Source organism: Muntiacus reevesi, chromosome 5 (assembly GCF_963930625.1).
Source record: "Muntiacus reevesi chromosome 5, mMunRee1.1, whole genome shotgun sequence".
NCBI lineage: Eukaryota > Metazoa > Chordata > Mammalia > Artiodactyla > Cervidae > Muntiacus > Muntiacus reevesi.
Window position 1 is genome coordinate 7,710,871 of NC_089253.1, and position 18,301 is coordinate 7,729,171.

Sequence of the window (18,301 nt, forward strand, 5' to 3'; positions counted from 1 at the left end):
CTACGGCCACCTAGGACATTATGGTGGGTGTTATATTAAACATAATGCAGAAGGCAGTCTTCTGATCATTCAATTTGAAATCTTTATTACAGAAAAAAACAAAATTAATTTTTTTGTGTGTTAGCTCTGCCTTCTCGGTGTCATCTATTTGCCTCATGCCATATTCTTCAAGCCTTAGCCTGCCCCTTTGTGATACTACTTTGCTCTGAATAAACCCCAATACTGCCTTTAGCACTTCCTCCAGGCGTGTTCCTAGACTCGGTTTGAGCTTCCTGACCCCATTTGGATGAGTTCAGACCACCCTTGAATCTGTTCTGAGTTCACTTCCCTTCTATCTTTTGTAGGTGGTATTTTTAAACCTGATCTTCCCTGAGATATTCCTGCAGTCAGCTGGTCCTTTAGAGACCTCTCTCCTTTCTCTTCTTCACTGGGTCACCTGTGATCGTATATTGGAATTCATGTTTCTGAGCGTCCTGATCTTATTTTTTTCTAGACTCAATCCTATGGATAGTTTTCCATCTGTGAGGAAAACCTACATAATTTTCTGTTCATTCTCATCTTTTTCTATTTTAAAGTTCATGAAATATTTATAGATGTACTCTTTCCTCCCTGCTGTATGGGATTCAGGGGTGAAATAAAGATATTAGGCCTTCCTACACTATTCATGGTTCAAAATTAATCACTCTTATTTTCTTTATGCTACACCTTTGGATGTGAGTATTCAAAAATATACCTTTATGAAGAACTTAGAAAACAGCTAGAGTTATAAAATAGAAGATTAAAATGATTTGTAATCAAACTACCAATAGATTTCAGTGTTAAGATTTGGTCTGTCTCCTTTCTAGTCAGAAATTTGTATATATTAAAAAGAATTCCATCCTATCTCTTTTAAGTAATATTTATCCATAAAGTGTCAATCCATAGAATTGGCTAATTAGCTACAGACTTATAGTTTCATATATACAATACCAGCAGGAGGAGGAAGAAAAAAAGAAGGTACCCAGGATAAGCAAAAAAAAGTTAAATTGTTTTCTGAACAATATTTTATGATGTAAGAAAGCATGTAATGCATCTTAAGTGGTTCTCAGGGAAAAAGTCAATAATTTAAAGTTTACATTTGAAGCAGAAGCATCCTGTATATGGAAAAGTTATTGTCCTTTTGAATCTATTTAATTAAGTAGATTTCTATTAAAAAAAGAGACAGAAAATCAGAACTGAGGTTGTTTTAAGCTCCAAGTAGCCTCTTTTGTTCTCTTTCTCTTTTTTTTTTGGTTCCAGAAAAAATTACTCAGTAATTACTTATGCCTTTCTTAAGAGGTACTTCTTGTCAGGTCATTTATGCTTCAACTTTGTTTTTCTCTTTTTGTATGTCCAATATGGGAGCCTCAATTTACCACTTATTCTGCATATGTTGAAGTTATCAGATGCCACTAAATATGTATCTGACAATGCACAACTTTGTGGAAAAGTAATTTTCTATTTCTTTTACAAATTATACATTGGTTGTATCTGTTTAAAAAATCCATGCATGTATCTGCATTGCTATAGATGATTGCAAACATCCATAAAACAATATAGTATTAATCAATACCACTGAAGGTTTCCTGACTTTTGCAGTGATTCTTTTGTGGCCAGTTTGTGCTTTTTTAAAAAGATTTATTTATTTTTTATTAAAGGATAATTGCTTTACAGAATTTTGTTGTTTTTGCAAACCTCAGCATAAATCAGTCATAGGTGTACATATTTCCCCTCCCTTTTGAACCTCCCTCCCATCTCCCTCCCCATCCCACCCCTCTAGGTTGACACAGAGCCCCTGTTTGAGTTTCCTGAGCCAGACAGCAAATTCCTGTTGGTATCTATTTTACATATGGTAATGTAGGCTTCTATGTTACTCTTTCCATATATCTCACCCTCTCCTCATGTCCATAAGTCTATTCTCTATGTCTGTTTCTCCAATGCTGCCCTGTAAATAAATACTTCTGGCTTCCCTGGTGACTCAGAGGTTAAAGTGTCTGCCTCCAATGGAAGAGACCCAGGTTCGATCCCTGGGTTGGGGAAGATCCCTTGGAGAAGGAAATGGTAACCACTCCAGTGTTCTTGCCTGGCATATCCCATGGACAGAGGAGCCTGGTAGACTACAGTCCACGGGGTCACAAAGAGTCAGACACGACTGAGTGACTTCATTTTCTTCTTTCTTAAATAAATACTTCAGTACCATTTTTCTAGATTCCATATATATGCATTAGACTACTATAATTATCTTTCTCTTTCTGACTTACTTCACTCTGTATTATAGGTTCTAGGTTCATCCACTTCATCAGAACTGACTCAAATGTCTTCCTTTTTATGGCTGAGTAATATTCCATTGTCTATGATGCTGCTGCTGCTAAGTCGCTTCAGTCGTGTCCGACTCTGTGTGACCCCATAGATGGCAGCCCACCAGGCTCCTCCATCCCTGGGATTCTCCAGGCAAGAACACTGGAGCGGGTTGCCATTTCCTTCTCCAATGCTTGCATGCATGCTAAGTCACTTCAGTCGTGTTTTGTGCTTTTACCCCAGGCGTTCCCTTTCAGCTCTCCCTACAGGTTGTCCACATGTAGGTTTCCATCTCCTATGTATTCCATCTCTGAAATCACAGTCATTAGTCCGAAGTGTCCACATGACCTAAATCGGGGTCACTCCTAGGACCCCTTCTCTCCTGGACACAGAGTTGCTTTAGTCTCAAGTGTGAATGCAAGACTAAAGCCAAATTCATCAGCGTTCTCCCCCAAGATTCCTCCAACTGAGTTTGAGGGAAGGAGACTCTTTCTCTTTAGTGGCAAAGCTACAAGGATATAAGCCCAGAGGCTGCTGGCAGCTGTCTCCCTCTACCTCTTTCTTTTTTTTTTTTTTGGTGGCAGTGCTGGGTCTTTGTTAAGGTATGCAGGCTTCTCTCACTGGGAAGGGTTGGGGGGAGGTTAATTGCCCTAAGGCTTGTGGGCTGTGGTTCCTGACCGGGGATCACACCCTTTCCCCTGTGTCTGCATTGAAAATGGGTTCTTAATCACAGGACCTCCAGGGACCTCCCATCTCTCTCCCTCTTTATATGGAAAAAAAACAGCTGGATAGAGAAAAAGAAGTCGGCCTGACAGTGTTTGAGAGCACAAGGTCATTTTCTAAGGGTCTTGGTGTGGACCGAATCTTTTAGCAATTCTGTTTCCCCTGGGAGCTAGCCTCCAGAGGACCTAGGCAATTCAGTGACTTTCTGATTTTTGCAACCAAAAACTTCTGGCTAATCATGTAAATGGAGCACACTCATGCTAGTAATGACTGCGTAAATGAATGTCTCAGAGTTTCAATTTGAGAAATCTTCCCCATTAAGGGAACATTATTCTTAGGACTCGCACGAATTTAACTACACCAGTCAAGCGCTGGAGATGGTCTCAAGAGTCATCTTCAGTCCTTTTGGAAAAAAGAAAAGTAAAGGAAAGTGAAGTTGCTCAGTCGTGTCTGATTCTTGATGACCCCATGGACTGTAGCCTACCAGGCTCCTCCGCCCATGGGATTTTCCAGGCAAGGGTACTGGAGTGGGTTGCCATAAAAAGGACGGAGTATAAATACCCTCCTCCTGTGCCTGATGAAACTGACATCGGAGAGGAGGCTTGATCTGTTTATAATGACAGAGCTAATTTGTAGCAGCATCAAGGCTAGGACCCTGGGCCCTTAATTCTCTTGTCTAAAGCTATCCTGAGTTTAATGGGAGTTTTACTATAATAGATTTCAACATAGAGCAGCTCACAGTATTTTTTGTGATTTTTTAATTTGTATCAGTCCATTTTTCTTTCCCTTTCCCTGGCCAGTCCATTCTTAAGATACTTGTTGAGCACGTACATGCCAACAGGCCCTCTGTAAGGTGCTAGTAACACTCCCAAGTGCATAAAGGGCCACTTTCTCTCTTAAGAATTTTACTATCTGGTGAGAAGGTAAATTTCTAGAAGTCAGTGCAATTGTGCATGATTAGAATTGCAATAGGGAACTGCTATGGATGCACCTAAGAGAACTACCCAGCCCTGCCTTGCTCAGGGTGGGGTGAGGTGTTGGTCAGAGAAGACTTACCAGAGGGAATAATCTGAGGATTTCCATTCCAAACCAGGCCCATGGCTTACAATTTTTTATGAGTGTGAAGTCACCCTCCTCTGTTAAAGTCATGTTAAAACAAAAAGCAAAAAACAAACAAACAAAAGAAAACACATCAGAATTTCCATAGTGGTCCATTGGCTAAGACTCCACACTCCAATGCAAAGGGGCCTGAGTTCAATTCCCGGTCAGGGAACTAGATCCTGCTTTCTGCAGCTACGAGTTTGCGTGCCACATTTAAAGATACTGGAGTGATGCAACTAAGAACTGGCCCAGTCAAAAAGAAAACAAATAACAAACAAACAAAAGCATGTACTTCTTTTCAGGTGAGGCTCAGAAAAATGGAAAAAAGCAAAAATGGAGGTAACACTACCTAGGAAAGGGTTAAAAAAAGCCACCAGTATAACACAAAATCAGTTAATAAGTGTCTCTACCTACCCAGCCCTACAGCAGCCAGCCACAGCCACTCCCATTTATTCTATCACTGCCCTCAATCAAAAGTTGCCAAATTGTGCAAAGAGGAACACCAGCCCTGTGAGACAGAGCTTGAGATCAGTGTTCTGTGATCAGATAAGTTCACAAAATCCTGCACACTCATTCTCTGCTTGGAGATGGGAGGAGGGAAGAGGAACAGCTTGCTTCTTTCCAAGCCTTCCCTCCCAACCTGAATCTGCCTGAGGAATCCCGTGATAAATATTTTGAATTATTTTTAACTTAAGATGCCTAAAATTATTTAACCATAGATGCTTTTTTCTGCCTGTACCACCTTACAAAACTGCAGAACCTGCTTTAAGGTATCTTCCTCTGACAAAGAAGTATGTTTTTCCCTTCAAACATTCTCATATAAAACTTACTATGCAATGTTGGATTGTTTTCAAAGTCTTATATTTTCTTCTCAGGGGCTCTTGCATGCCTAAACTATTCCTGAGTTCTTTCAAACATCTCATCTCATCTTATACATAGTCACAACAACCTTGCGAAATTGGCACTGTTTTAATCACAGATAATAGGTAAAGTAATTGAGGCTCAGAGTCAGGAGAGTGAGGTTATGGTGACTTTTCTGAGGTTATGCAGCTAGCATTGACACAACTAGTATACCCTGAGTCTTTCTACCGCCCTGTTCCTCTTCAGTAAATACATGCACAAGTAATAAACATTGAAAATAACTAAAAGATTCTAAAACTGGGTAGTGTGCTTGAATTTCATCCAAAAATTCAGAGCAGAACCCAATGGAATCCTTGTGAATCAAGTAGACAGCAGCAGCTATATTCTTCCAAATGAATTGTGTTTGGCAGATAGAGATGGAGTAAGAATAATCCAAGCAAAACACACGGAGCGAATGGCCTATGGCTTAACTCAGCTGGAACTTGGCCAAGTGAGGAGAACCAGAGGCGAGGAGACAGCAGTCGAGTGGTGGCCGAGCTGGCTGGCTCTCACTGTTAAGGTCTGCGCTGACTCTGAGCAGGCGATGAGAGCCAACCCAGAGTTTTTGAGCTGGGAATGGGGTTGAGGCATGACCATCACTGCACTTTAATGAGAGTGGTCAGGAGACAATCTGCCAGGATCATGGAGGACGCTTGCCTTGGGAAGAAAACGAAGGCCTGTGATCAGAGGAGAGAGGCGATTACACAGGGCTGACTCAGGCCGAAATGTCAGAGTCTGAGGGTGAGAAAGGACCATATCACTGTCCTCATCTCAAAGCAGGGGCGGAAGAGGCCTGGGCTAACGAGACAGTCACAGCCTGGCTGACTCTGTAGTGTAAGAAAGCACAGAGTGTAAAGAGTTTGATGAATAGTGCCTGGTCCCTGGAGCGTGCTCAATGATTATTTGCAGGAAAATGAGTTATTTCATTTAGTTACATGATCTTTCAATATTACATGATAGGAACTTCAAATTGATGTATCACTTCTTTTTTTTTCTCCCCCCCTATTACAAGTGTATAGAAGGAAGAAAAGGATAATGTTATTCCACATCAGGAAGAGAAAAAATTATATAGCACATGCAAAGTACTGCCTCAGCGAGGTTGTCCAGGCTAAGAATGACTTGATATCTGACTGAGGAATTTAGGAGTTAGACATCAGGGGTTAGTGGCAAAGAGTAGACATAGATTCTAGGGTTGGGGCCACAGTTCTGGTAGCTAGCTAGTATCATGACTTTCCTGGTATAAAAAGGTGATGGATAGATGGATTCACTTTTTACTCATTCACTTTTACTCATAGTTCTTTTCTCTGTATGTTTTCTCCCAGGAGAGTATTATTCTAAACAGAGGATGCTTAGAAGCTCCTCCGTGCCCTCCTGGAGGAAGGCATGGCAACCCACTCCTGTATTCTTGCCAGGAGAATCTCATGGACAAAGGAGCCTGGCGGGCTACAGTCCGTAGGGTCACAAAGAGTCGGACGTGACTGAAGCGACTTAGCATGCACACACTTGTTTCTGTATATTTTCACTTGTTTCTTTATGTTTTCTATAAGAGAACATTTTTTTAAACAAAGGATGTTGCAGCCATGAAACCACCACATTACAGCCACCTGCACCGTGAGCCCTGAGGGGTATCAGGGTAGAAACAAGATCCCTCCATTTAGCAGTCAGCTGCTGCAGCCACCCTTGAGGAGACTCAGAGTGAAAAAGCCCAGGATATTGGCCCCAGACAGCTGATGTGCATATCAAAGGAATAATTTCATTGAGCCCAGACCCTTGCATTTTCCCATACATAGAAAAACGCTAAATTCCTTCACTTGAGATATCTGGTTTTCCTTAGTTTAACAGTAATTTTTTGATGTTCTAACTACCTGATTATTGTTGCAAAACCTCCTATGTATCCAGGCTCCTCCCTTTCGTCTTCAGAGCTATCAGAGCTGTCAAGAGCTTAAACCCAGCTATGTCCTGGGTTTAAGTCCTCAGTTTGGCCTGCAAACACAACATAATTCTCAACTTTACAATTTTTCAGTTTTCTCAACTCTGAACTTTTCATTCTAACAATACTTTATGAAAAAGCAAGGATTTCAAACTCTCTAATAAAAAGTGAGTTAAGGGCTGGACAAAAAGGAGCATATGAAAAGAAATATAAACTAAATAAATTTTTAAGCTAGAATTGACCTTCCATTCAGTTTCATAAAAGTTCTTAAGAGGAGAAGATAATATTAAAATAATTGTGTATAATATAGAGTCATTAAAATACATAATGTTACCCACCTTCTACTTTTGCCCCAAATAAGATATTTCTAATCATGCTAATTCTGTCAAGTGGGTGTTATTCTCTCTAAATTGTAGGTAAGGTCCAGAAAAATTAAGTATTTGTCTAAGTTCACCTACTTATTAAATAGCATAGGTCACCTGAAACAGTGTTTGAAGCAATGAGATATGAAGAGTTATTTTTAAGAGAGAAAAGTCAGTACTCTGACACAGGTCCACTCTACTGCAAAGCCTTTAGCAGTTCAGCTCAATTTTTATAAACTGGTTCAGTCCATCTTCCTTCATTTTACCTAAAAAGAATCGTGTCAAATCGTAGCTGGAATGCAAGGTAAGAACAGGCAGTTTGACTTGTGAAGTAAGTTCTGTTGTACATATGTTTTCCTTTTTACCCCCTGCAGAAATAACTCACATCTGAAATTATTTTCAGGTTGAAACCTGAACTTGTTGCTCTTCTGAGGGCCCCCTTGATTGGTCCATGCATTCATTCGTTCATTCACTTACCCAGTATCCTCCAGGTGCCTACTACTTGTAGGCACATTAGGCTACAGTGGTAAGCCCCCAGGAGCCTCTTGTGGGGTGAAAATACAGACAAACCAGCCATCAGAGTGACTCGCGATAAATGCCCAAAGAGAGGGGTGCTGTCTCAGCCTGGGGGAGTTAGAGGCAACTTCTTATGAAAAGTGGTCACTGGAGAATGACTTAAAGGGAGAAGGTGAAGAGAGGCAGATACAAAAATGGAACATGTATTCATCCGAGGGCATATATGTGATGTCTGGGTGCTTCATCTGTGTGTGTATCATTTAATCCTGCTGCTGCTGCAGCTAAGTCACTTCAGTCATGTCTGACTCTTAGCGACCCCATGGACTGCAGCCTGCCAGGCTCCTCTGCCCATGGGATTTTCCAGGCAAGAGTACGGGAGTGGGTTGCCATTGCCTTTTCCATCATTTAATCCTAACAGTACCTTATGAACTACAGTTGTCGTTAGCTGCATTTTTCACACTAAGCAAGGGAGGCTCAGGGTTTGGACTTTCCCTGGCCCTGCAGTAAATGGCAACCAAGTTGCCAAGTTTGACTCTAAGCCTCATTCTCTTTCCATTACTTCCCAGGACAACAATGTTCTAGTCTCAGTTCTCTGACTTGGCACATAGAGATGTCAGGATGGAAAACTTTAATCATGGTAGAAATGTCCAACTCTTTCTGAGTCCATGGACTGTGGCCTGCCAGGCTCCTCTGTCCATGGGATTCTCCAGGCAAGAATACCGGAGTGGGTTGTCATTTCCTTCTCCAGGGCATTTTCCTGACCTAGGGATTGAACGCGTGTTTCCTGCGTGGCAGGTGAATTCTTTACTATTGTCAAGCTAAGAGCTTGGTCGCTCAGTCCTGTCCGACTCTTTGCAACCCAATGGACTGTAGCCGGCCCACCAGGCTCCTCTGTGTAGGGAATTTTCCAGATAAGAATACAGGAGTGGGGTGCCATTTCCAGGAAATGCTCCCAATCCAGGGATCAAACCTGTGTCTCTTAAGTCTCTTGCACTGGCAGGTGGATTTTTTACCAGTGGCACTGCTTGGAGAGCTACGAGGGAGCCTGTGTGATGCCAGCCAAGTCACTTCCCTCCTCTGTTGCCTTAATTTCCTAATGCATCAAAGTCAGGCTGAGTTAGTGATGTCTAATTTCCCTCTCTCTTTAACACTGGGTGTTTCTCTGTAAGCTTGGAGATGTTCCATGGCTGGAGTGGGGCTCTAGGTGCTGGGAGAGGGATGGGAGGGAGATAAGGAGAAAGGGCTATAAGACAGGAGGCCCTGGGACTGTAGGAAAGTGGGGAGGAAGAGGGTGTGAGATGGACTTTGACATCTAGTGCATGAAGGACAGGGGCTGAACTTGGGTGACGGTGGGGATGGGAGAGTTATTGTCAGAGGGACACGGTCTTTGGAGCTGATCTTATCTGTGAACTTTCTCTTCCTCTCCCACATGTCCCTGCTGACAATGGGACTCTCTCCTGTGTTGAAATCAGTGACAATATGTCTCCACCCACCCTTCCCAGTGCCCATTAGGTAGACTAAAGTCTGGTAATTTTCAGATCTGTCTTCCTTTCATGGAAAACATGTGGCAAAATGCAAAACCATGGGCTCTGGATTGAGGTAGACCCTCGCTTGGGCCCTTAAAACTGTTGGCCAGGAACTATAAGACATCAACGAGGAGAAGAAGAGACGATGTAGAACCTTTGAGGATCGGATTGGAAGCCAGATTTTGCCCCTTACTGTCTCTGAGACCTTGACAATGTCATCTTAGCCACTCTGAACTTCTCTTTCCTGTTTTATTAAGTAAGGTCAATACCCCCCATCTCGGCTTTGTTGTGAAGATTACATGAAATTCCAGCTTCTGAGAACAAGGTCTGAAATGTAGGGCTCAGTTTAGAGGAGTCTCAGGAGAAGCTCATGACTGCCACAGGGAGGAAGTCATTGCCCAAAGGAAGGAGGAGTGATCTGGGGGGTGAGGGAAGAAAACGCGCTGTACAGACAGAAATAGAGGTGTCCACTGTGCTTGCCCCACATTAGACTGGATCTACACTCAGTGGGAGCTCCAGAAGGTTTGGCACTTATGCGCTCTATAAACAAGCACTGGCTCTCCTTAGAGAAAGTATTTTCAAAGCACTTGTTCCGCGTAAGACTTCTTGCACTGGCGTTATTATCTGGTGGGCCATCTGCTCTAATTAAAATTTCACGGAGCTGAGGAATTTAGTACCCTAACCTCAGAGCGCCTGGTACACTTGATGTTTTGTTGGAGGGTGATGTATTTGGAAAGATTAGAGGAGGATGAATTCTCTGCCAGCTTCTAACGAGGCAGAAGTGAAGGCTTTCTGCTAGGATGTTTTTGCTCTCTGGCACCAGGGGGTCAGAGATTAAATAATTTGCCACCACACAGATGTTCTAAAGAGCTAATTAAAAAAACTGACATGTACCCAAGACCTCAGATAGTTAGATTTATATGCCTTTCTTTCTGGGAAGATCAAAATCACTGCAGCTTAAAATCGCTGCACTAAATGTTATTTCCAGAGAGTTCATGATTGAAATGAAAGGAGCATCTTTAAAGACATTCTTAATGATATGATATGTGTCTCTTAATGATATGAGTGTGTCTCAAATCTGAAGGCAATTTCAAAGGAGTGGAAAATCTTAAAAACAAAAAAAAATACCCATGCTGGGCCTCATCCCAGACCAATGTCTGGAAGGAGGGCCCTGGCAACAAATTTTCTTGAACTCGCTGAATGAATATGCAGTCGGGATTACGTACTTCTGCTTGAGAAATAAAACTACTTTAATATCTGTTCAAATCTTGGAGATATGGTCATGTCATATATGGGAGCATGATAGAAAGTGGAATTAGGCCTATTTGGTTGGAATGACAGATTGACCAAGCTCTTACCCTGTTCTAGTTAAGTTACTTAACCTTGGTAAAGGTTAACATTTCCTTACCTTTAAAATATGGCTATTAGTTCTTTAATAGATTTTTGTGAGGATTGGATGTGAACAATGTGTCCATGAGTAAAGCAGCTGCTATATGCCCAGCATAGAGTAGACATTCAATAATACTATGGTAGTTACTACCATTTATTTTTACTAAAATGCTTTGTTGGACATTTTAAGCCTACTTCTCAGGGCATGTTTATTGGTATAAATGAAAAGATGCTGAGCAGAGATGTGAAGAGGAACACATTTCTGCCTAGTGAGCACCTTGTCATATTGCAAACACGTAAGGAAACCACAGCCAGATTCACTCTAAGGGTATGTGTCTTGGAAGTCATAGGATGGATAAGTTACCTTTACCGCGAAAGATGCTCCAGGAAGTATTGTTAAAACTCTCTGGAATAAATGTCAATAAAAATTCCCAGGTAGTATTTTGCACTTAAACCAACAGTTGCTTCTTAACAACCACCGAGAAAATGTGGGCCTGGCTGTGTCTACTTGGCTGCCAAGAAGCACAATCAGTTATATCGCAATATAATTGCCCCAAAGGTCCAAACCTATAGTTTTATCAGGCAGGGTTTGATTATTCATGCTCATGTTTCACAGAAAAGGGGGAGGGAGGTTAGTTCTGTATTGCTCTCCCTTCTGCTAGTCTAGACTTAGGCTGTGACTTTTAAAGTGTTCAGAAAGACAGAAGGACGGCCAGTGCAGAACAGGCTTGCCTGAGTCCTGACTACAACTTCTTACCCTTTTAAGGCTGGAAATGCATGCCCTGTTTATACTGCACTCCTTTATTTGTTTGGGGAAAATACTTAGGGGGACTTGAGATAAGGCTGTGCCCTAAATCCTATACATCTTGCCTTTTTGCAGTTAGTATATTGTAAAGATCATGGCAAATATTAGCCTTTACTATTTCCTTAGACTGACTGGCTCTGGGCCAGCCACCTACCCCTTCTTAATCACAATTTCCTCAGCTACAAAGTAAAGGAATAGAACATACACATTATCATGCTCTCCTGATGATTAAATGAGGAGAAGATGTAGATAAATAGCTGAGAAAAGAAGAGAAGCTAAAAGCCAAAGAGAAAAGGAAAGATATACCCTTGTGAATTTGCCTGCAATTCGGGAGACCTGGGTTCGATCCCTGGGTTGGGAAGATCCCCTGGAGAAAGGAAAGGCTACCCACTCCAGTATCTTGGCCTGGAGAATTCCATGGACTGTATAGTTTATGGGGTCGCAAAGAGTTGGATATGACTGAGCAATTTTATTTTCACTCATTTGAATGCAGAGTTCCAAAGAATAGCAAGGAGAGATAAGGAAGCCTTCCTTAGTGATCAATGCCAAGAAATGGAGGAAAACAATAGAACAGGAAAGACTAGAGATCTCATCAAAAAATTTGAGATACCAAGAGAACATTTCATGCAAAGATGGTCTCAATAAAGGACAGAAATGGGATGGACCTAACAGAAGCAGAAGATATTATGAGGAGGTGGCAAGAATACACAGAACTATACAAGAAAGATCTTCATGACCCAGATAACCACGATGGTGTGATCACCCACCTAGAGCCAGACATACTGCAAAGAGAAGTCAAGTGGGCCTTAGGAAGCATCACTACAAATAAAGCCAGTGGAGGTGATGGAATTCCAGTTGAACTATTTCAAATCCTAAAAGTTGATGCTGTGAAAATGCTGCACTCAATATGCCAGTAAATTTCGAAAACTCAGCAGTGGCCACAGGACTGGAAAAGGTCAGTTTTCATTCCAATCCCAGAGAAGGGCAATGACAAAGAATGTTCAAAGTACCACACAATTGAACTTATCTCACATGCTAGCAAAGTAATGCTCAAAAGTCTCCAAGCCAGGCTTCAACAGTATGTGAACCATGAACTTCCAGATGTTCAAGCTGGTTTTAGAAAAGGCAGAGGAACCAGAGATCAAATTGCCAACATCCACTGGATCATCAAAAAAGAAAGAGAATTCCAGAAAAACATCTACTTCTGCTTTATCAATTATGCCAAAGCCTTTGACTGTGTGGACCACAACAAACTGTGGAAAATTCTTCAAGAGATGGGAATATCAGACCAACTTATCTGCCTCCTGAGAAATTTGTATGCAGGTCAAGGAGCAATAGTTAGAACTAGATGTGGAACAACAGACTAGTTTCACATTGGGAAAGGAGTATGTCAAGACTGTATATTGTCACCCTGCCTGTTTAACTTATATGCAGAGTACATCATGAGAAATGCTGGGCTGGATGAAGCACAAACTGGAATCAAGATTTCTGGGAGAATTATCAGTCCTCAGACATGCAGATGATATCACCCTTATGGCAAAAAGTCAAGAGGAACTAAAGAGCCTCTTAATGAAAGTGAAAGAGGACAGTGAAAAAGTTTGTTTAAAACTCAACATTCAGAAAACTAAGATCATGGCATCCGGTCCCATCACTTCATGGCAAATAGATGGGGAAACAATGGAAACAATGAAAGACTTTATTTTTTTTGGTACCACAATCACTGCAGATGGTGACTGCAGCCATGAATTTAAAAGATGCTTACTCCTTGGAAGAAAAGTTATGACTAACCAAGATAACATATTGAAAAGCAGAAACATTACGTTGCCAACAAAGGTCCATCTACTCAAGGCTATGGTTTTTCCAATAGTCATGTATGGATGTGAGATTTGGACTATAAAGAAAGCTGGGTGCCGAAGAATTGATCCTTTTGAAGTGTGGTGTTGGAGAAGACTCTTGAGAGTCTTGGACTGCAAGGAGATCCAACCAGTCAATCCTAAATGAAATCAGTCCTGAATATTCATTGGAAGGACAGATGCTGAAGCTAAAGCTCCAATACTTTGGCCACCTGATGTGAAGAACCAACTCATTGGAAAAGACACTGATGCTGGGAAAAATTGAAGTCAGGAAGAGAAGGGGGTGACAGAGAATGAGATGTTTGGATGGCATCACTGACCTGATGGGCATGAGTTTGAGTAGGCTCTGGGAGTTGGTGATGGACAGGGAAGCCTGGCATCCTGCAGCCCATGGCATCGCAAAGAGTCAGACACGACTGAGCAACTGAACTGAACTGCTTCTTAGAAGAAAAGCTATGACCAACCTAGACAGCATATTAAAAAGCAGAGACATTACTTTGCCAACAGAGGTTTGACTCGTCAAAACCAGTAGTCAAGTATGGATGTGAGAGTTGGACTATGAAGAAAGCTGAGCACCAATGAATCAATGCTTTTGAACTATGGTGTTGGAGAAGACTCTTGAGAGTCCCTTGGACTGCAAGGAGATCATACTAGTCAATTCTAAAGGAAATCAGTCCTGAATATTCATTGGAAGGATTGATGCCAAACTGAAGTCCATCACTGACTCAATGGACATGAGTTTGAGTAAGCTCTGGGAGTTTGTGATGGACAGGGCAGCCTGGTGTGCTGCAGTCCATGGGGTCATAAAGAGTTGGACTTGACTGAGTGACTGAGCTGAGATGTAGATAACATTTATTAAATGTATGCTCTGTCCTCTTCTCTGTTCTAAGTGTCTCGCATGTTGTAAGTATTAGCTTACTAGCATCTGTAAAGTAGATTCCCTTTACAGATGAGGAGACTAAGGTGAGGAGTGATGACCAGTTTTCCCAAGGTCACACCACCAGAAAGTGGGAGCTGAGGTAAGAGGTTGGCTTCAGGCTTGTGCTCTGAGTACTATATACTCTGCTTGTTTGTAGAATGCATGTGGTCAGTATAGTGCTTCCTGGCTTCCTCTGATAGGTTCCAATCTGAAATAGACGTGCCATGGCAACCATGATACACATAATAAGTATTTCCCAAGTGCTCGATGATAAATTAAGGAATTAAAAAGAGTACTAAGGGTCCAGGGCTTCCCTGTTCGCTTAGTGGTAAAGAATCCACCTGTCAATTCAGGAGACTCGGGTTCGATCTCTTGGTCGGGAAGATACTCTGGAGAAGGAAATGGCAACCCACTTTGTTATTCTTGCCTGGAGAATTTCCATGGACACGGAAGCCCGGTGGGCTACAGTTAATAGGGCTGCAAGAGTTGGACATGACTTGATGACTAACCACCACCACCCATGGGTCTATATAGTTTTGTCTAGTAATGGATTTGTATTGGGTTGTGTTTTTCGACACTTCACTTGAAAAGTAATCTCAGTGGCTCTGTCTGGCCAAGTTCTCATTCAAGGCTCATAGTAGTCTGGTCCCAGATGCCCTTTTCAACCTTATTATACCTCTGCTATTTACCTTGCTAGTGTAAGTTCTTACAAGGACAGACTTTACTGTTGTCTTTCTATGCCTCGTACTTAGGAGGAATCTAAAGAATATAGATTGAATGACTGAGTCATCATGAACTGCTACCCTGTTCTGACTCAGAGGGATTGGGTAGAGAGGGAGGTGGGAGGGGGGATCGGGATGGGGAATACATGTAAATCCATGGCTGATTCATGTCAATGTATGAAAAAACCCACTACAATATTGTAAAGTAATTAGCCTCCAACTAATACAAATAAATGAAAAAAAAAAAAAAAACCTGAAAAAATAAATAAATAGATAAAAGTAGGCACAGTCACTCCTTGGCTCTGAATGAGTTCCTTAGTTGACAGCCCCATCCTCCATAATCTCACATCCTAGTCCTGACACCAGCTAATGTGTTAAAGGTCACAATTTCACTGGCATCATCTTGTCTTTTTCTACTAGGCTGCCACTAAGGCTTAAGTTTTAGTTGTTTTTCTCATGAGGATGATGGATTTTCATTCATTTGTCCACACTTCACTCTCTTCATTAATAGATTTTGCCAATTTACACATTAAAATGAAAGAACCCTATTTTACTGGCAAGTTAATATAGGAGTGGAGGTTTAAAAAGTACTACTGTCAAATCTAACTTATATTGCTTATCCAGGAAGGCCCTTTTTAATGCTTAAAACTTGCTTTATGAAAGAAAAAGGATCTAAGATTTATTTTGCACCCACTGGTCCTAACATTGTAGTAAGAACTTGTGTTATTTCTCTTGATTTTGAAAACTTGAAAAGGAATAACACTTGGTAAGAGTCAGGCTTTGATGTCAGCAACATCTGGTTGTGAATTCTGGCCCTCAAACCCTTCTGCTGTATGATCTTGGCTCTGGGAGGAGTCTCTTAATCTCTCTAAATTTAAGTTGTCTTACCTGTGAACAGATATGATATCCCACATTTGATATTTGCGACTAAGCACACAGCACGTGCTTTATCATCAAGACTGTCACATAGATGAGGAAAGGGAAGCCCAGAGACATGAATTCTGGCTCTCCGCCTTCCAGTCCAATGGCAGGACTGCAATGCTCCGGCTACTCTGAAGTTAGGCGTGATCACATGACTTTCATGGGACAATGAAATGGGAGGGTAAATGTTGTGTCTCCCTTTCACTTTTCTCCAGAAGCAATAAGAGCCAATGCGCGATTCCCCATGTTCTTTTCTCCCTGCTTCTGCAAGTGTGGCAAGCACAGAGGTAGAACTTCTCTTGGCCTAGGCTGATGGCTGAAAAGCCAGGTATCCTGTGATGCACGTAGGATGAGTGACAGTTATGACTTTGTTGCTTTAAGCCACTGATTTGGGGGTGTGAATGAGTTCTGGTATAAAAACCAGTAACAACAACAACATCACAAACAAACAAAAAAAAACAATCAGAACTTCACCTTGTTTTAGATTTAGAAACCCTCAGGAATTTTTATTAAGGCTCTGTTAAATGGGAGAGTTTTGTTGTTTGTGGAACTCTAAAAGTTACCGTAAGCTTTCATAGCAAGGGAACTCAGGGTTGAGCTTGAATGATCGAAAACGTGCTAATGAATATTTACAGAACAAATCCATATACTTACTTTTATGAAAGACTAAAGTGTAAAGTTCTTAGAAGGAATAAACAAGAGTGAGGGGAATAGAAAGAGGATGCATGGGATAGAGTTTAGAAAGAGATATTTAAATACTGCCCTTTGTCTCATATAAATCTCTGCTCTAGCGTTATTCTAGAATACTGAATACTAAAAGCTGTTTTCTCCCCTTAGGAAAATATCAACATCGATGAAGCCTCCAGATGCCTGGTGAAACATATACTTGCCAATGAGTGTGACCTGATGGAGTCCATTCAGCCTGACATCGTGAAGCCGCATCTCACATCGACCAGGGTTGTCAGCTGCTCCAGCTGCTCCAAATCCTAGTGGGCTCCTGTGCTGGAATATGGTGGGAGGAATCCAATCATCTCATGAATTGCGTCTCAAATCCTACCATCTTGGATAAATGTCAGGATGGGGATACAGCTGGGGCAAGCCAAAGACCTATGCCTGTGTCTTTCTTTCCTCCAAGAGAAATAGCAAATGTTCCTTTTTATGTTTTTTTCCCCCCACAGCATCAGCACAGTGTTTACAAGCTTTTAAAATATTTAGTCTGTTACAACATTCTGTCTTGTAGCTGACTGTAATTCTGCACAGAGTTGGCCCTATTATTTGCATCTTTGGGTCAGCCAGGGCCTCAGGTCTGAAAGAGAAAGCGGACAAGAACAGACTAGCTGTCAAGTTAAGCACTGGCTTTCACTTTGCCCCTGGAGTCTTTGTCCAGACGTCAGAACATCCTCTGCTGCTCTGCCAGGCCCATTAAGTAGAAGCCGTCCTTTCTCCAGAGATGACCTCCATTCTCAACAGACCTGGAGTTGTCTCTGATTTAGCTCTTCAGAGTCATGGACACAGGCTTCCTGTGCTTTTCTTGCTTTTATTGTCAATTGCTGTGCCCTGAATGTTGGTTTCACTGAAAACTTTATGAGAAGACCTCCCCTGGTATGTGCCTTTCTGTTAGCTTTCTCTAATCCGAGCTGTGGGACTCTTCTGTATGTGTAATATATATTATATATATTTTCACAAGTGAAAAATAAAACATAAAAAGATGCTGTTTCCTTATTTCTGCAAGTGCTTCAAGTTTCTTAGTATTCTGAACTTTTTTTTTTTTTTTGGACCAGGTGTCCATTGTTCTCTCGACCCATTTCTAAAATTTGATTTCAAAAAAGAGATGTGAGAGGCGCACTTAAAGGAAGGATACTGTTAAAACTGAGATGAGTCATGCATCTCATCTGTACCTACAGTTCATATTGGCATGTAGGCCAGGAGTGTAAGCAGTTTATCTACACAATTTCTGGCTAAGCAGAGGAATGTATTTTCATATATTCTGGTCAGGAAAGCTGCCAACACACAGAGAAACAACTAAAACATGCATGTTGATATCTTGCTTTACATGCTAGCTGTGGTGCAGCTATGCTGCAGGTAGCCACTGCTTTTGAAGGGCATTAGTTTTCATTGATGTTAATGATAGATCGGAACTTGGTAACAGATTTTTTTTGGGTGTCCTACCCATATTATCTTGGCATTCATTGTCTCCATAAATACCAACCACACCACTTCCTATTATTTGTGTTTGTGATCCTTTCCCTAAGGGCATTCTCTGGCCCCTGGAACTTTTGACCCATGAGGCAGGCAGGCCATTGAGTTAATATCTCCAG

General features: G+C 41.6%; 1 protein-coding gene across 2 annotated transcripts in view; it reads left to right on the forward strand.

Annotated features, from left to right (window-relative positions):
* Positions 1 to 17,633, forward strand: part of RAB38 (RAB38, member RAS oncogene family) — a 62,741-nt gene extending 45,108 nt beyond the window's left edge. Inside the window, exons 3-4 of one of the 2 annotated variants that reach the window (XR_010663361.1) lie at positions 16,821 to 17,026; positions 17,127 to 17,633. Coding sequence is in view for 1 of the 2 variants with exons in the window: in XM_065936713.1 (XP_065792785.1) it covers positions 16,821 to 16,973 (153 nt within the window). In the remaining variant the exon portion in view is untranslated. Of the gene's footprint in view, positions 1 to 16,820 lie in introns of both variants that reach the window. The other variant, XM_065936713.1, reaches the window with a different exon arrangement.
* Positions 17,634 to 18,301: the final 668 nt, after the last annotated feature.